Here is a 19973-nt window from a genome sequence, read left to right as displayed (position 1 = left end):
TTGTAAGCCAACCGAAAGACACTGATCAAAATTGAAAAAAAGTATCATTGTCCATGGATGATTTTCTCACTAACGGAGAAAAACAGAATGTGCTAATTGATTTTGCTGTTCACACCTTACGGTTCAGAACTTCGGTTGTTATAGTAGTGTTCTTGCTCTAAGTTTCCACCACTGAACAGGAAATACGACATTTGTTTTAATTTGAGGACGAAATCAGTCCGGCATGAGATCCTTAATTAAAAATGGAAAGAAGGAATACCAGATGTTTTCGCCAAAACCAGTGGTTGCTCGTGTAAAAGCGGTATTGTTTGAATGATGAAAACCATACATGTAGCATCCATGGTACTGAAGGGGTCACTCCTGACAGGTGATTCAAACATTTCCATATTTGAAAATAGTGCTATGTTTGTTGTTGTCCAAAGCTATATATTGAAATCAAACCGCTTTGGGACACCTTAGTTCGATGTTGTTGGTGCTGTTTTTTTAAAAATATATTACTAGGGGCCCATTTACTTTTTGATATTTTGTTGTGTCTTTCGTTCTCGTTATATTTAGTCAAGTTTTGACTAAATATTTTAACATCGAGGGGGAATCGAAACGAGGGTCGTGGTGTATGTGTGTGCGTGTGTGCGTGTGTGCGTGCGTGTAGAGCGATTCAGACCAAACTACTGGACCGATCTTTATGAAATTTGACATGATAGTTCCTGGGTATGATATCCCCGAACATTTTTTTTCATTTTTTTGATTAATGTCTTTGATGACGTCATATCCGGCTTTTCGTGAAAGTTGAGGCGGCACTGTCACGCCCTCATTTGTCAACCAAATTGGTTGAAATTTTGGTCAAGTAATGTTCGACGAAGCCCGGACTTCGGTATTGCATTTCAGCTTGGTGGCTTAAAAATTAATTAATGGCTTTGGTCATTAAAAATCTGAAAATTGTAAAAAAAAATAAAAATTTATAAAACGATCCAAATTTACGTTTATCTTATTTTCCATTATTTGCTGATTCCAAAAACATATAAATATGTTATATTCGGATTCAAAACAAGCTCTAAAAATTAAATATATAAAAATTATTATAAAATTTTTTTTTCGAAATCAATTTAAAAATACTTTCATCTTATTCCTTGTCGGTTCCTGATTCCAAAAATATATAGATATGATATGTCTGGATTAAAAACACGCTCAGAAAGTTAAAACGAAGAGAGGTACAGAAAAGCGTGCTATCCTTCTCAGCGCAACGAATATCCCGCTCTTCTTGTCAATTCCACGGGCACTGCCTTTGCCACGGGCGGTGGAGTGACGATGCTACGAGTATACGGTCTTGCTGCGTTGCGTTGCGTTCAGTTTCATTCTGTGAGTTCGACAGCTACTTGACTAAATATTGTATTTTCGCCTTACGCGACTTGTTTTGTATTTGTTTTTGTTTTCGGTATTGACACAGATTGTGTTCGATAATTCAACTAAGTTTTCCTTGTTGTTTTTCTCCTTTTATTTTTTTTATTTTTCTTATCTCTTTTTTCAAAAATGTGTCGCATCAAGTTGATCATATTATATTCCGCCATGAAATGTCAGGCATGTTTATGTGAGCACTTATCATAAGTTTTAAACTTGTTGTGCTCCTTCTTGATGATGTTGTTATATGATCATGTGTCTGTTTACGAATAAAATACTGTTTAAAAAAAAGGGGTCACGTTTTGGGATGTAAATTCCAATTCAGTTTTGTGTTCTTGTAGAAAAGCCAGTGCTGTTAATTAACGCTCGATAAACCACAATTTCTCTCCGTAAAAATAGATGGTAAGGACGGACAGAATGTACATTTTAAAGCACAAACAAGCAAACAGACTTTCTGGTCAGTAATACAGATAAAAGGGAACAGAAACAGACTTTGCAAAAACAAGAAATATTATATCACCACACATACTGAAAGTTCCAGAAATACTCACAAACACACCCTCACACTCCCACACACACACGCACGCGCGCGCACTGACACACGGCACACACACACACACACACACACAAACACCCACACCGCACGTGAGTAACGGTTTTTGTGTGCATGTGTTTTTTGCTCTCTGGGAAAGTGTGTTTGTGTTTGCGGCATGTATGTTTGTACTGTACACTGTAAATATAGTCTTAGGACCAGTGGGTAGGCCGGATGGTGGTGGTAAGAGCGAAGGGAGGGTGAATGTTTATAGTGTGCCGCAGGCAGACAGGCGCTGTGCGGTCTACGCGATATGTCAGCAGAAGCTCGAGGTGAATGATGGTGGTTAGAGTTTCAAGGGGGATGTCCGCTCTGCCTTGCTTTTGCAATTTCTTCAACAGCGTCGGGGTGGAATGTTTTAGATTGAATGGTGCTGTTCAAGCAGAAAGTGTGTTACGATAAACACTTGTATTTTTCTTGACCTGTCTAGCTGCTATTAATTATGTGTTTCTTGACATGAGCGTAAAAACGTGTTTTTCGTGTGAAATTCAAAATTGTGTACAACAGGCAAAGATTCATTTTCTATGCGACCCACCCCGATTAATATCTGTTATTCTCACAAAGAGGGTTGTGTTGATTAAAAATTTCATAAAAAGCCCATGTTGCTTTGAACAACAAATTGATCGGTCAGTCGAAAATCAGTTAATGTGTCAGATAATGGTTTGTGTGTGTGTGTGTGTGTGTGTGTGTGTATGTGTGTGTGTGTGTATGTGTGTGTGTGTGTGTGTGTGTGTGTGTGTGTGTGTGTGTGTGTGTGTGTGCTCTCAGAATCTGGGAGTGGTTTAACATGCTGGAAAATCTGGAAGAAAATGAACAGAGGCTGAGAACAATCTAATTTGTTTACTTACATCAAGAAAAAGTCTATAATGATACACACAAACCACAGAAAGAATCTAAAGTCTGAGGAGCACAAAACACTGAGCTTACACAGCAGAAGACTAAGTAATGTAAATATGACTAGCAAAGCAAGGTAACATCATGAACAAGGCCGGAGGGGGGCGGGGGAGGGGGGGCAGGGTGTTTTAAAGTACAATAGGTGCAGAGATCTTGTTCAGGAAAAATACAACAACACGCGAGAACCACACCTGTCGACTATTATTGTGAAGCAGGTTCCATCACTATGAAGACTAATTGTCTTCATGTAGAAATGATTGAAATTAGATCCGGCATGAAAACAACACATAATATCTGGGACGGTAGGTTGTGTATTCATGCAAAAATACAGTGAAGTAGAACATACCAAAAACATATACAGATATCCGTCTATCTGTTTGCATTCCACGTACAGGTTGATATAAAGATAGAAGTGTAATAAGCGAATTCATGGAATTGAGAACATATATCGGCAAGATGAACTCGCAAATAAGCAGAATTTTTCTCTTTGTCGTAATTAACCGGAACATTGACTGAACAAAAAATGAATAAAACCAAAACCAAAAGCATACAAATATGTACAGAGAAAGACTAGGCACATGACCAAGAATGAAAATGACATAAGATTTAAAAACTGAAAGGCGTAAAACCAAAAGAGAGAGAGAGAGAGAGAGAGAGAGAGAGAGAGAGAGAGAGAGAGAGAGAGAGAGAGGGAGACAGAGAGAGGCAGACAGACAGACAGACAGACAGACAGACAGACAGACAGACAGACAGACAGACAGACAGACAGACAGACAGACAGACAAAAAACAGAGAGAGAGATAGCGGGACGTGGGAGAGATTGTTTCAATCACCATTTAGTTGAGAGAATGTTGACGGAACAATCAAGGCCAATCGATATGTACATGTCACAAAACTGAACACAATGGATCGCTCAGTGTCGGGAAACCATAATACATAAAATATAAAAACATACAATGCAGAAAGCAAACTTCACTTAATTCTAATCATTGTCTGCTGGCTAGGTCTATAAAAAAAAGTTAATTCATGTATTACCTAAAATAGTTTAGTTAATACACGTATTCCCTGGTTTCACAGATTAACTGTAACATTTATAACTGAGTCCCAAGAAGGAACATGTAAACAAACGAATTACACAGCAAATGCGCAACAATTTCGCATGGGTTTTAGAGCACAAAACTCATGGAAGTGTTGGAATTTAAGGCCATATAACACAATTTATAATACATAAAATATAAAAACATACAATGCAGAAAGCAAACTTCACTTAGTTCTCATCATTGTCTGCTGGCTAGGTGTATATGTTACAGGCATTAAGTGAAACCAGGCATTACGCGTAATGCCTAAAATGTTCAGGCATTACGCGTAATGCCTGTGACCACTAGGCATTACACGTAATGCCTAAAAATACCAGGCATTACACGTAATGCCTGAAATTTGACTCTCAAAATTACGCTTATTGCCTGAAGCAATTCAGGCAATACACATTACCTCTTGGATGACAGTGAAAACATTTAAGGACAAAGTGTTGACAAAATGTCATGGTGTGAACATAGTAACTAACATTCAATCAAGTGAGCTTTGAAATGAATGCACATTTTATTTTGCGATTATGAGTGATGGTTCGCAATGCAAAATATTGTATTTCTGACATAGTGTTCACCACAGTTTGAATTTCACGTAAGTGTGAGTGCATGTCACAATGGAAAGCCGAGGTCCAATATTTCCAGTCGAGTTTTCACCAGTTGCTTATTCGTCACCATGGAGGATAATGAAAAAAGAACAATTGTTTACTGGACGTTTGTTTGAACATTATGAAAAGGACGGCAGAAAGTTGCTTCCGAAAGCTGTCTACTTCAGAACAATCGAAGAAGTAAAAGCTGCCTTCCAGAAAACGACAAAGTCACGTCATGAGTATCATCTCTTGGGAAAGTAAGTGATGTGTGGTGTTTGTCAAAAACAGATTTGAGTGTTGGTATTCAGCTCTACGTCTATCGTGAAACAATACTGAAACCGGGTTATCTCCAATGCTGTCTCTGATAGAATAATTGACACATACCGGCACGGTTGGCCTAGTGGTAAGGCGTCCGCCCCGTGATCGGGAGGTCGTGGGTTCGAACCCCGGCCGGCGTGACGTTTTCATCTTTCGCCGTGTTGATATTTCGCTTCTCGGCCTCTTTGATCTAGTATAAACTCTACACTGAACAAAAAAACACCCTTCGATAGTACTGATGAGCGACCTTGTGTACCTTACATTCATGGGGCCAAATTTGTCCAACCAATTTGTTTTATTTAACTTAGAAATTTGATTCATCCTAAAATGTTTTCCTTCTTACTCAAGGGACGTAACCACTCAGTACACGTTTTCGAAGAATTCGATTTTGGGGGTGAAATCTATTACATTTTACCACCAATTTTCTTCACATGCAAGAAACTGACATGCTTATCGTCCATAAATAATTTCACTTCTTAATTTTACCAGGAAACAACATTTCAGTCTTGAGTATATGTCGAGGGGGAAATATGTACACAGGCGAAAGATGAAATCGTGACACCGGGTCATACCTAAGACTTTAAAATTGGCAATCTAGTGGCTGCTCCGCCTGGCGTCTGGCATTATGGGGTTAGTGCTAGGACTGGTTGGTCCGGTGTCAGAATAATGTGACTGGGTGAGGCATAAAGCCTGTGCTGCGACTTCTGTCTTGTGTGTGGCGCACGTTATATGTCAAAGCAGCAACGCCCTGATATGGCCTTTCGTGGTCGGCTGGGCGTTAAGCAAACAAACAAACAAACAAAATTGACACATAATTATAATATCAAAGGGAGGTAACAAAAAAGGCTTAGTACACTGACTGTTCTTGCTGGAACAAAAACAGCTAATAAGAAAATTGCGTTGTGTTATTTCACATACCGGGACTGTTGAAAGCTACGATATCAAATTATTACTTAATGTTCGCTTGAGAAACACTGTGTAAACGGGTTTTTTTCTCATAAGGGAGATTTGTTATTATTATTCGACGTAAGTTGTTCACGATCTTTAGTAGTTTGAATGTAGCGCTCGGGTACATTGACATGGTGTTGTTGTTTTAGAAAGATGAATTCAATCTGGACCCTGTCCTACGTGAACCCCACTTTACAAATCTTTGTGCGCAGAGTGTCAGAAGAAGAAGAAACAAGCGAGAGTCAAAGGTGTTGTTGTTCGACCTATTCTATCAAACGATATTCAGGCATTGCACGTAATGCCTGGTTTCACTTAATGCCTGTAACAGGTTTCAGGTTATAATTGGCGGTGTGCGGAGAACTAGTCATGGTAAGTTGTACAAAGAAAGCGGATTTTGTAGTCTAAAGGAACGCCGAAGACAACATAAATTGATATTATATCATAAAATGGTTCATGGTAAATGTCCCCTATATTTAGTTGACCTTTTGCAACCACTAGTTTCATCCTTAAATCCTTATCACAGAAGACGACCACTTAAAAGATTTGTACCAGCTCACAGGACAGAAATCTTCCGAACATCCTTCGTTCCTTCGACTACAATTTTATGGAATGATCTGCCTGATGTGGTTAAAACCACAAACTCAATTAGCGAGTTTAAGCATTATTTACAAAGTCCTCATCATTATGTGCCAGTTTATTATTATTTTGGAAAAAGACATGTAGAAATACAACACAGCAGAATACGTTTAAACATGAGTAACCTTAATTCCGATTTATGCAAACGCCATTTAAAAGATAACCCACAGTGTGCGTGCGGTAACCGGAACGAAACAGCTGAACATTACTTGTTATACTGCACGTTGTTTGAAAATGCTCGTATGTCCACAATTAACTCACTGCCTGCCAATTTTAGACACGTGGAAACATTATTAAGAGGCAGCGAGCAACATTCATTTCGCATAAATACATTGATTTTCGAGTCGGTCCAATCCTTTATTGCTGAATCTGGTCGACTAACTTGAAGGATTAGCCCACGTACTGGTATTGTGTATGTTTGTGTGCAGGAGAACGTAAACCCGCCTCTCAGTGTTGTTGCATCAATTACATATTTAACATAAGTGATAATTATCATTGAGTTTTTGATTTTGTTTTTCTGTTCTCTTTTGTGTGTGTGTGTGTGTGTGGTTGTTTTCTTCCATACATACGTAACGAACTATGCTGCCCTCTCCATGAAAATGTACATTTATCTGAACTTACTTATTGCATGTCTCAGCATCGATGTTCTCGTCCCACGCGCTTCATTCATAGTCTCATCTTAATTTTTTCTTTATTTTTTTATTTTATTTTTTTATTTGATTAATTTGTTTTTCTCTGTAAATCCTCCTGTTTTTATTAAGTTCCCCATACCCCCCTCCTACATTTTGTTCTTCTGGTTAATAATTGTGTTGTCCACCATCATGAAAACTTGTGTAACTTAGCATTGTTATGGTCACGTCAAATAAGCATCTGCTTGAGTTCGTGTCCTAGCTGCATTTTTGTCAATTGTTTCATGTCATGTATTTTGAATAAAATTGTGTTTAAACCAACAGGTTTCAGGCATTACGTGTAATGCCTGGCAATGATTTTCAGGCATTACACGTAATGCCTGGTATTTTTAGGCATTACGTGTAATGCCTAGTGTTCACAGGCATTACGCGTAATGCCTGAACATTTTAGGCATTACGCGTAATGCCTGGTTTCACTTAATGCCTGTAACATATACATGAATTAACTGACGGAAAAAAAACAGTTAATTCATGTATGACCTAAAATAGTTTATTTACATGATATACACACGTGTGGTTTGAACGATATTGGTATCTCATGAGTGTCTCCCTCACATATATAGGATACAACTTGATACCAACTTTTTACATACATGTAACAAGGTCTCCTTCTCCTTGAATAGTGTAAACAGAAGCGTTCCACTTTTTGTAACTTTTTGTAACGAGTTGTGTAGACTGGTGCGTACAAACCCTACTTGCAAAAGGAGAACATATGGTAAACACAAAATAGTGTTTACAATGCGTGCTACTTTTGCGAATATAGTTATGAAGAATTCCACACAATTCTCACAACTCGTTACAAAAAGTGTCTTCAGTTTAGAATGTAAGTTGTGCGTACACAGGCATGAGACCAAGGGTAGGGCGGATGGTGGCGAGAGAGGTGAAGGGACGGGGAATGTTTACAGTGCCGTGTGCCGGGCTGTGAGCAGTGCCCGCCAGTGTTTAGCTCAGGCACCGTCACGGCAGACGCGAATATTAGTTCTATGCAGGAAAATGCAGCGCGCTATTCTGGTCATAAATACAACTGTCGTCCTCATCTCTAAGGCAGACTGATACCAAGAGGTGTAAGTTACGCCCGCCTTCAGGCTCAGGCATTTTCAAACGCTCGACTCAAGACTATACATGCTTGTGTCTGTGCACGCCACTGCTTTTGACTGCTGCCACCACAGAGAGCGAGAAAGACTGGAAAAAGAAAGAGGGAAAGCCAGCACCATTCTATTTCAATTAGCTGCCACGGCCCAGGCCACTGCAGATTGTTTAGGTATCATCTGTCCGAGTCTCTGATAACGCAGGGTTCAAGTGGAGGTCTCTCCAGGAGAAAAATTCCTCCCGATGTTCGCCTCAGTTTTGAAAGAATGTCTGCTATGTGCTACATCGACTCGTTCCTCCAAGTCTGTTATCATTAGTTGTCAACACCCAGCTTCCCTATGCCCACTGGTTAATTTACAGGCCGTCTCAAATTTCAATCTGCGAGCGCTTCGCATGGGCCATGGCCTTTGTTGTGCGGGACGTGTTCAGCTTTCCTGATAAGCAATTTGCTTTTGATCGTCTGTGGTCCGTACTGTACAGAAGGATTAATTTTGATGTATTTTTGAAGTGTTTACAGTTTGTTTGTTTAATATCATAGGCAGTGTTGAAATGTTTGTAAAGTAACTGTTTTGTCCGAGTGACATTTTTCTTCGCGTTGCTTAGAACATTGCATCGGATCGACTGTTTTTGTTTTACTTCTTTTTACATTTAGTCAAAAACTTGCATTCTCCCAGTAAGGTCATATATTGTACTACGTTGCAAGCCCCTAGAGCAATTTTTTGATTAGTGCTTTTGTGAACAAGAAACACTTAACAAGTGGCTCTATCCCATCTCCCCCTTTTCCCCCATTCCTTTCCCTCGTCGCGATATAACCTTCGTGGTTGAAAACGACGTTAAACACCAAATAAATAAAGAAAGAAAGACTAAATGTTTTAACGTAAAGGGGGGAATCGAGACGAGGGTCGTGGTGTATGTGCGTGCGTGTGTGTGTGTGTCTGTCTGTGTGTGTGTGTGTGTGTGTGTGTGTGTGTAGAGCGATTCAGACTAAACTACTGGACCTATCTTTATGACATTTGACATGAGAGTTCCTGGGTATGATATCCCCATACGTTTTTTTCATTTTTTTGATAAATGTCTTTGATGACGTCATATCCGGTTTTTCGTGAAAGTTGAGGCGGCACTGTCACGCCCTCATTTTTCAACCAAATTGGTTGAAGTTTTGGTCACGTAATGTTCGACAAAGCCCGGACTTCGGTATTGCATTTCAGCTTGGTGGCTAAAAAAATAGTTAATGACTTTGGTCATTAAAAATCTGAAAATTGTAAAAAATAAAAAAATAAATTATAAAACGATCCAAATTTACGTTCACCTTATTCTCCATCATTTGCTGATTCTAAAAACATATAAATATGTTATATTTGGTTTAAAAACAAGCTCTGAAAATTAAATATATAAAAATTATTATCAAAATTAAATTTTCGAAATCAATTTAAAAACACTTTCATCTTATTCTTTGTTGGTTCCTGATTCCAAAAACATATAGATATGATATGTTTGGATTAAAAACACGCTCAGAAAGTTAAAACGAAGAGAGGTACAGAAAAGCGTGCTATCCTTCTCAGCGCAACGAATACCCCGCTCTTCTTGTCAATTTCACTGCCTTTGCCGTGAGCAGTGGACTGACGATGCTACTAGTGTCTTGCTGGTGAGCGATGTTCATAGCCAGGACCCTAGCTGTTGTAGCACGTGCATCACAACCTTTTGTTCCGCAAATGTCATGGGGCTATTAAAAAACCCACCCTTTTTCTTCCAAAATGCAGAAGCTTTTGAGAAGTCCCACAAAGGGAAATAACTCTGCCTGTCAAACACAATTCTAGGTCAAGACTCATTGTTTATTTGTGAATTCAAACACATTAATCTTTTAATTATTATGTCGATGTTTAATTTTTTGGCAATTTTTTTATAATTAGATCCGTTTTTTCAACCGATCCTTAACTTTTTTTGAAGAGTGTATATATATACTTCCAGATGTAAGATTGTATTTATCTAATAACCAACTACTTTGTTTACGCCGCACGTTGTAAACAAGGCAGACTACTACACTGGGTTTTCCCGCATATTACTCGACTTTCGCTTCGCAGGAAACTCAGTGATTCTTGGGCGCGTATTGACGTGTCAACACGGAGACTGGTGATTACATCCTACTTTCATTTCTGAGAAAGATTTCTTAGTGCACACATCCTGTTTATCGACCGCTCTGCATAGTTCACATAGTTTTGCAAAACTGTGTCAGTGTAGTCAACAGGATCTGCTGGGTCGCAGCACTTAGCTGCACTCAGAATGGACTGAGGCTTTTCCGTCTTCTCTTTCTGTGAGAGATTCGCGAGCAAAACCTTCGAACTGGTATCAGTGTGAACAAGTGCTTTATTTCATGATACTTATATGTGTAATTGGGTACACATTGCTATACCTGGCGATCGACTTTAGATTCGTGAATCGTATTTGCAAGTTCAGTCAGTCAACATAATATTAGTGTTGTTAGTTTAGTTTCTAGTCTGACGTTAAAGGCACACACAGCCTCCCGTAAATCATCCGTTTCTGGTCACAGACACTGTCCGGCTTTTACACACAGTACAAACACCCTTTCGTTCCTACACTCACCGCTTGAGAACATCCTAGGTGCCCTCCGTATAGCGCGAGTATTTTTCAAAGAATTTATTCAGTTTTGCGTGGCCAGCCGGATTGTCTAGTACCACAATCGGACGCCTCGTTTTGGCGCTTGAACTAGCTCTTATAATTTAAATGATAAATTGACAGCTTGTCACACAAACATTCTTAAATCATAACAGATTTATTTTTTCATCAAGATCAGTACAACTCGAGGTTTTGAAAGTTTTAAACAAGTCGCGTAAGGCGAAATTACTACATTTAGTCAAGCTGTGGAACTCACAGAATGAAACTGAACGCACTGCATTTTTTCACAATGACCGTAATCCGCCGCTAGTGCAAGAGGCAGTGAAAGTGACGAGCCTGTTTAGCGCGGTCGCGGTTGCGCTGTGCTGCATAGCACGCTTTACTGTACCTCTCTTCGTTTTAACTTTTTGAGCGTGTTTTTAATCCAAACATATCATATCTATATGTTTTTGGAATCAGGAACCGACAAGGAATAAGATGAAATTGTTTTTAAAACGATTTCGGAAATTTAATTTTAATCATAATTTTTATATTTTTAATTTTCAGAGCTTGTTTTAATCCGAATATAACATATTTATATGTTTTTGGAATCAGAACAGGATGAAAAATAAAATAAAAGTAATTTTGGATATTTTTATAAAAAAAATAGTTTTAATTACAATTTTCAGATTTTCAATGACCAAAGTCATTAATTAATTTTTAAGCCTCCATGCTGAAATGCAATACCGAAGTCCGGCCTTCGTCGAAGATTGCTTGGCCAAAATTTCAATCAATTTGATTGAAAATTGAAAGTGTGACAGTGCCGCCTCAACTTTTACAAAAAACGGATATGACGTCATTAAAGACATTTATCGAAAAAATGAAAAAAAGTCTGGGGATATCATACCCAGGAACTCTCATGTAAAATTTCATAAAGATCGGTCCAGTAGTTTACTCTGAATCGCTCTACACACACACACGCACAGACAGACAGACAGACACACACACACACACACGCACACACACGCACACACACAAACACACACACACACACACACACACACACACATCAAAAAAATAATTTTAATTACAATTTTCAGATTTTCAATGACCAAAGTCATTAATTAATTTTTAAGCCTCCATGCTGAAATGCAATACCGAAGTCCGGCCTTCGTCGAAGATTGCTTGGCCAAAATTTCAATCAATTTGATTGAAAATTGAAAGTGTGACAGTGCCGCCTCAACTTTTACAAACAACGGATATGACGTCATTAAAGACATTTATCGAAAAAATGAAAAAAAGTCTGGGGATATCATACCCAGGAACTCTCATGTAAAATTTCATAAAGATCGGTCCAGTAGTTTACTCTGAATCGCTCTACACACACACACGCACAGACAGACAGACAGACACACACACACACAGACACACACACACACACACACACACACACACACACACACACACACACACACACACACACATACACCACGACCCTCGTCTCGATTCCCCCTCTATGTTAAAACATTTAGTCAAAACTTGACTAAATGTAACAAGTCGCGTAAGGCGAAAATACAATATTTAGTCAAGTAGCTGTCGAACTCGCAGAGAAACTGAACGCAATGCCATTTTTCAGCAAGACCGTATACTCGTAGCATCGTCAGTCCACCGCTCATGGCAAAGGCAGTGAAATTGACAAGAAGAGCGGGGTAGTAGTTGCGCTAAGAAGGATAGCACGCTTTTCTGTACCTCTCTTTGTTTTAACTTTCTGAGCGTGTTTTTAATCCAAACATATCATATCTATATGTTTTTGGAATCAGGAACCGACAAGGAATAAGATGAAAGTGTTTTTAAATTGATTTGGACAATTTAATTTTGATAATAATTTTTATATATTTAATTTTCAGAGCTTGTTTTTAATCCGAATATAACATATTTATATGTTTTTGGAATCAGCAAATGATGGAGAATACGATAAACGTAAATTTGGATCGTTTTATAAATTTTTTGTTTTGTTTTAATGACCAAAGTCATTAATTAATTTTTAAGCCACCAAGCTGAAATGCAATACCGAAGTCCGGGCTTCGTCGAAGATTACTTGACCAAAATTTCCACCAATTTGGTTGAAAAATGAGGGCGTGACAGTGCCGCCTCAGCTTTCACGAAAAGCCGGATATGACGTCATTAAAGACATTTATCAAAAAAATGAAAAAAATGTATGGGGATATCAATCCCAGGAACTCTCATGTCAAATTTCATAAAGATCGGTCCAGTAGTTTGGTCTGAATCGCTCTACACGCACGCACGCACACACACACACACACACACACACACACACACACACATACACACACACATACACCACGACCCTCGTTTCGATTCCCCCTCGATGTTAAAATATTTAGTCAAAACTTGACTAAATATAAAAAGGGAAGCAATTCACGCAATGATCGTGTTTTACCAATACAAGCAGACGAAGTTTCTGCATATCGGCTTGCGTCTTTGAAGCTAACCGCCGCCGATAAGGATAAAGTCGTGTGACTCGCAGTCTTTTGTTGCATTTTAGATTCAGAGGTACACAATTACGTGCTATTGCAGATACAGCAAGTCGCATTGAAATCACAAACTGACGACGACATTGTGAGAAAAAAAGGAAAGTGTGTGCCACATTCTGTATCGCATGATCTTGTTAGTTTACCCGCAAAACCAGGATGCAGCCTTTGTCACTTTATCAAAGTCATTCAACCCTTGAACCATCGGGGCCCCGTGTGACCCACTTGTTTCAGACATGATCAATTTAGTCGTTTGTGCTTTCTGCTCTATATCTGCAAAAGCATGTCGTTGTGCACATCTGAATCTAAAATACAATTCCTGCACAACGTTATAACAAGGGCGATAGCGCCCTAGATCAAATGACTGATAGTGACACAAAACAGAGCGGCGGCATCTGCAAAGAAACTGTAGTGGTTCGAAAATTCGTCTGCTTTGCAATGGTAAGATGCAGCATATTTGATGTGATAGTCGCCCTGTCGGGGAAGTACGTTTGTATGCGCACACTATGCAATCTAAACAGGCACAGCAACAAACAATATCAAATGGTTGAAATCTCAGTCGACCCGTACCAGCATTTAAAAAAAGCCAAAGTTGTTTTTGGTAGCCCACTTCCCTATCACCAATTCAAAAGAGCTGCAATTAAGTGGCACACATCAGACTCATTCACCCGGTTTGCTTGACATACATCCTTTCTAACTTTTAAAACTTCGAGCTGTACTTACTTCCTTTGAAGATAAACGAATTCTTTGGTGTTTTGACAATGTTTGTATAACAAGCTGTCCATTTATTATTTGGATTTTAAAAGTTAGGTCTAGCGCCAAAACGAGGCTTCCGATTTGTTTTAATGTACTTCCTTTCTAACTGCACGAAATAAAATCTTTGAAAAGTTCTCACTCTGAACGGAAAGCAACCAGGATGTTCCCGTTCGGTGAGAGTTCAAATGGAAGAATGTGTGTACGGTGTGAAGAGGCTCGGGGAGCTCAGTCATCAGAAACAGATGGTTTACACGAGGCGTTTTTTTTAATGAAATGTAACGGGGAATGAACGCTTTAGTTTGAGTACAAGAAATGTCGCAATAATTGTTTAGCAGAATTTAAAAGTACGTGGGAGCGATTGTTGCTTATTGTGCAAATAAGGATCCTTGTTAATGGTGAAGGTATGCTTCCTTTTTGGCTCACGAAGTGTAGCCAATGCGATCGTAACTTTGTCTGTCTGTGCGTCTGTGCGTGTGTGCGTGTGTATGTCTGTGGTAGAAACTTTAACATTTCGTCATTTGAAGACGTCACATTATATGGCGTAAGAGGGTTAGACGTCACGCGAAGGAATTACTGAAAGTCTCGGTCATTGTTCTGAGCGGGCCGTGACTAGTTGGCAGTCGTGTCCCTGTAAGTAGGCTACATACAGACAGACAGATCTAGATCTAGTGTCTCGCTTTCTTGCACAGTTTCACCTATGCTTACTGTGTGTGTGTGTGTGTGTGTGTGTGTGTGTGTGTGTGTGTGTGTGTGTGTGTGTGTGTGTGTGTGTGTGTGTGTGTGTGTATATGTGTGTGTGTGTGTGTGTGTGTGTGTGTGTGTGTGTGTGTGACGGAGTGATTGAGTTTGTGTTACTGTTTCGTCGATTTCTTACGTGAGCCTTGAAGGCTTCGCCTCTTGTTACATTTAGTCAAGTTTTGACTGAATGTTTCAACATAGAGGGGGTCGTGGTGTATGTGTGTGTGTGTGTGTGTGTGTGTGTGTGTGTGTGTGTGTGTGTGTGTGTGTGTGTGTGTGTGTGTGTGTGTGTGTGTGTGTGTGTAGAGCAATTCAGAGTAAACAACTGGACCAATCTTCATGAAACTTTACATGGGAGTTCCTTGAAATGATACCCCCAAACTTTTTCTCTTTTGTTTTTTTTATAAATATCTGATGACGTCATATCCGGCTTTTTTTGTTAAAGTTGAGGCGGCACTGTCACACCCTTTTCTTTTAATGAAATTGATTGACATTTTAGCCAAGCAATCTTCAACAAAGGCCGGACTTTGGTATTGCATTTCAGCTTGGAGGCTTAAAAATTATATAATGAGTTTGGTCATCAAAAATCTGAAAATTGTAATTAGAATTATTTTTTATAAAACGATCCAAAAGCAATTTCATCTTATTTGTCATCATTTTCTAATTCCAGAAACATATAAGTATGTTATATTCGGGTTAAAAACAAGCTCTGAAAATTAAAACTATGAAAATTGTGATTAAAATTAAATCATCGAAATCGATTTAATAACAATAATATCTTATTCCTTGTCGGTTCCTCATTCCAAAAACACATACGGTAGATATATGTTGTATTCGAAACAAGCTCAGAAAGTTCAAAAGAATACAGAAAAGCGCGCTTTCCTGCTTAGCGCAATACGTTACCGTGCTATTCTGGCTTGTCAATTTCACTTCGTTTTGCACGTGTAAAGTGAGCGATTTTCTTCTCGCGGGGTTGACGAAACAGTCTTGTCTTTGAAAAAAAATGCAGTGCGTTCAGTTTTATTCTGTGAGTTTGACAGCTTGACTAAATAGTACAGTAAATTCGCCTTACGTGACTTGTTTGTAGGTGAAGTGGGACAATCCATTGTTCTACTTCTAAGAACGTACGCTTCGTAAACATCCTGAAATTCACAAGACAAGCTGTCATTAATCACAAGAACTTGTAATCAAATGGGTGCCATCCTGTAACCAAATATGGAAAAATCCTATTTACAGTACTAGGAAATGTTTTCCTTGACACTAAGATAACATAGGTGGAGCTGTGCATCCTGTACGTAACAAACTAGCCATCCCCCTTTCCACTTCCTGCATAACACTCAGACTCGTCCGGTGTAACACGACATTTTTACTCCACGAAAAATGTACTCCGGAGTAAATATTTCGTACGAAATTCTTACTCCGAGTACACTTTTCGTACGAGAAAAGAACTCCCCAAGGCACGAAAAAATTACTCCCTCCACGAAATTTTTACTCCCCATTTTTTTTACTTCCAGTAAAAATCTCGTACGCAAAAATGGGATGCGGGCGAAGGGATAATGCCAAAAAGTGATCTCCCGCACACGAATGTAGCGCTACCCTCCCTCCACCCCTTCCACCACCAAGACTAACAGGGGACAAGGGAGTAACAATTTCGTACACCTGGCATGGGAAGTTAAATTGCTCGTGTTGGGGTGAAGTAATTTATTCGTTATTTATTCGTCAGGGGAGTCACATTTTTGTACGAAATGTTTACTCGGAACTCACCTGTCTTGGGGAGTAATGTTCTCGTGTAATGGGGGAGTGCTTTTTTCGTAAAGGGAGTAACTTTTTCGTACGAAATGTTTACTCCGGAGTAAAAATCTCGTGAGAGTAATTTTCTCGTGTTACACCGGCCCCACAACAAGGCCAAGTGAGAGCGGAAGGGCAGTAACACTGTGGATTTCTAATTCACAAGTCTACAAGTGAATGAAATACTACAAGTTCACATCACTGTTTATTGGCTCTATCGACGCCCTATTCTAACCGTTTGCTTCCGTTCATATAATAAACTGTCCATAGGTCGTCCTCCTGAACAAAATCCTTTGGCTTTGTATGTCATCGAGAGAGAAACAGAGACAGAGACAAAGAGAAAGAAAGAGGGAGACAGACAGACAAACATACATACATACAGACAGACGGACAGAGAGAGAGAGAGAGAGAGAGAGAGGGACAGAGACAGACGGACAGACAGACAGACAGACAGAATTGGGGGCGGAGGGACGTGGCACTGACTTACAGAGAGAGTAGACTCGTACCACAATGTCAAAACAAGGGAAAGTGCAAGCCACGCATAATATGTAAGTACCAGGAAGATCCGGGCAGTGCATGGTATTCATCGGCACGATCTTTCCGGACATCCTTGACACTCAGCCACTTTCACTCCACTTGAGGCAGTGCAGCCTTCATCTGAAGCACGTGCTCTCCTGCTATAAAACCTGGTGCAGCCAGCCGTTGACATCCAACTCTCAACCACTGTTTCACGCTTCGCTTACACGGGGGAAAATCCAGCTGTGAAAAGATGTTCCGATTTCTGGTGATCTTCTGGCTGCAGCTTGCTGGTGAGTGTGTCATGTCTGTGTCATACATGTTGGCCACTATTGTCTATTGGACACATTCTGGATTTTGTGGGATCAATGTTGACGTATTTTTTAAAATCATTCCTGACAAAGTTAATGTGTGGGATGTTAACACTTTGTTTTTCGTGAAATGGATCCTCTTGTTTGTTTTTAGCTCTTTCTTTACTGATTGTACTTGTTCCTGTCTAGAGATGATGGCGTTGTGTTCCTTTGCAATGTATGTTTAGCCTTAGCTGGCATGTGTTTGCATATGTTTCTGCAATGTTTAATTGTAAACTGTGGAAGTGTGGACATTTTCCAAGATCATGTAAACTTCAGTATGTTTAGCCTTAGCTGGCATGTGTTTTCATATCTGTTTCTGCAATGTTTAATTGTAAACTGTGGAAGTGTGGACATTTTTCAAGATCATCTAAACTTGTCATGCTTGAGATATTCTCAAGATAAAGTCATAACAATTAAATTGTTTCATCAGTTAGTTGGTAATCTAGTAACATTCTTAACTGAGTGAGGCAGAGCGCTGTTCAGAGATATGATAAACAAAGGGAAGTAAACGCTCTAAATGCATACGACATGTGTAATAGAGTAAGTGAGATTATACGGAACCAGTCTCCTGGCACCTGAGAAAATAACAAGCATTGAAATGAACAAGCGACTTCATCCATCAAAGACAACGCAGATGAAAGTCGCTTGTTCATTTCAATGCTTGCTATTCTCTCAGGTGCCAGGAGGTTGGTTCCGCGTAACTCTCACTTACTCTGTTACACATGTTGTAGGCATTTACTTTGTGAAGTGCACACAAATAGTGTGTGTCGTTTTAGAAATTGTTTAATGCCAACAACTATCTATCGCTCACCATACTTTAGGCTACAGCGGTCTGCAGTGGGCGGAGAGGTTTCAAGACAACTCCGGGCCTATGGAGGTGTGCTCTGGGCAAAACATCCGACTCTTCTGGAACTTCACGCTGGCCCAGGATGAACACGTCAAAGGTACGGTGTAGAAAAGAAGACATGGCTTCTGACATGAGCATCTCTCTTCCTCTCGCACAGTGTGACATTTCGAGAGTATTGTACTCTTTTGCCATCAGATTCATATCAGTTGCGTCTCCATCAGCACTGCTAGGCTTTTTTTCTGTTCCGTAAAGTTGTGTCCCCTTTGAATATACACTGACATATTTCACTCAATGGAGAAAAAACCCAGAGATATGTAGTTGAATGCCCGTTAGAGACACAGATAATGTGACCTTTCTTTGGTCGGCTAACTGTGTCTGTACTTCTTCATCCAGACATGGTGTGGACGTGCCAACCCGAGGGCAACGCGACGGAGATGTTAGCCTCCTATGTGGACGACACCTTTATGCCCATGTCTGAGTTCTCTGGACGTCTTTCCCACCTGCAGGACGGGGGGATAGAGCTGAGCTGCGCCACCATCTTGGAGTCTGGCAACTACAGCGTCACCGTTAACACTGTAGACAACAATGGCGACGAAACTCTGTACCGCCAGACAGCCTGGGTCAAGGTCGTTGGTGAGTGTAACGAGAATGACACGGAGATTCAGTGTGGGATGGGTTGAGGAAGTGGGGAGGTGGGGCGTGTAACGAGAATGACACGGAGATTCAGTGAGTGATGGGTTGAGGAAGTGGGGAGGTGGGGCGTGTAACGAGAATGACACGGAGATTCAGTGTGGGATGGGTTGAGGAAGTGGGGAGGTGGGGCGTGTAACGAGAATGACACGGAGATTCAGTGTGGGATGGGTTGAGGAAGTGGGGAGGTGGGGCGTGTAACGAGAATGACACGGAGATTCAGTGTGGGATGGGTTGAGGAAGTGGGGAGGTGGGGCGTGTAACGAGAATGACACGGAGATTCAGTGTGGGATGGGTTGAGGAAGTGGGGAGGTGGGGCGTGTAACGAGAATGACACGGAGATTCAGTGTGGGATGGGTTGAGGAAGTGGGGAGGTGGGGCGTGTAACGAGAATGACACGGAGATTCAGTGTGGGATGGGTTGAGGAAGTGGGGAGGTGGGGAGTGTAACGAGAATGACACGGAGATTCAGTGTGTGATGGTTTGAGGAAGTGGGGAGGTGGTGAGTGTAACGAGAATGACACGGAGATTCAGTGTGGGATGGGTTGAGGAGGGGCGTGTTTGTGTGCATGCTAAAATGCATGCGTCAGTGTGACGAGAGTGGAGGTAAGGAGGTATATATAAAGTGTGTAGGTGTAGCTGGTGGGGGAGGGAAGGGAAGTTTCGATTTTGCGTTTCCGCCTGAGTATATGCGTGCGCGTGATCTCATCATGTGATCAATTTAAATTAATTTTTGAAATAAAGATTAATGAATATGCAGTTAGAAATTAATTAATCCTTATTCCAAAAATTAATCTAAATTCAACTGTAGTCTTTAGTAAAAATTACCGTTCTAAATGATTGAAGATACAAGTCATGTGTATCCTTGTGCCAAATATTATGCAT

The 19973-nt window shown here is 40.1% G+C and overlaps 1 protein-coding gene across 1 annotated transcript in view; it reads left to right on the top strand.

Moving 5' to 3' along the window:
- The first annotated feature begins 17328 nt into the window (after positions 1–17328).
- LOC138946383 (uncharacterized) overlaps positions 17329–19973 on the top strand; it is a 22266-nt gene continuing 19621 nt past the window's right edge. Inside the window, exons 1-3 of the mRNA XM_070317962.1 lie at positions 17329–17492; positions 18374–18496; positions 18793–19032. Of these exons, the coding sequence (XP_070174063.1) occupies positions 17453–17492; positions 18374–18496; positions 18793–19032 (403 nt within the window). The 5' untranslated portion in view covers positions 17329–17452. The remainder of the gene's footprint in view (positions 17493–18373; positions 18497–18792; positions 19033–19973) is intronic.

The sequence above is a fragment of the Littorina saxatilis genome, linkage group LG13 (assembly GCF_037325665.1).
Source record: "Littorina saxatilis isolate snail1 linkage group LG13, US_GU_Lsax_2.0, whole genome shotgun sequence".
Classification (NCBI taxonomy): domain Eukaryota; kingdom Metazoa; phylum Mollusca; class Gastropoda; order Littorinimorpha; family Littorinidae; genus Littorina; species Littorina saxatilis.
This window is presented reverse-complemented; position numbering and strand designations above follow the sequence as displayed.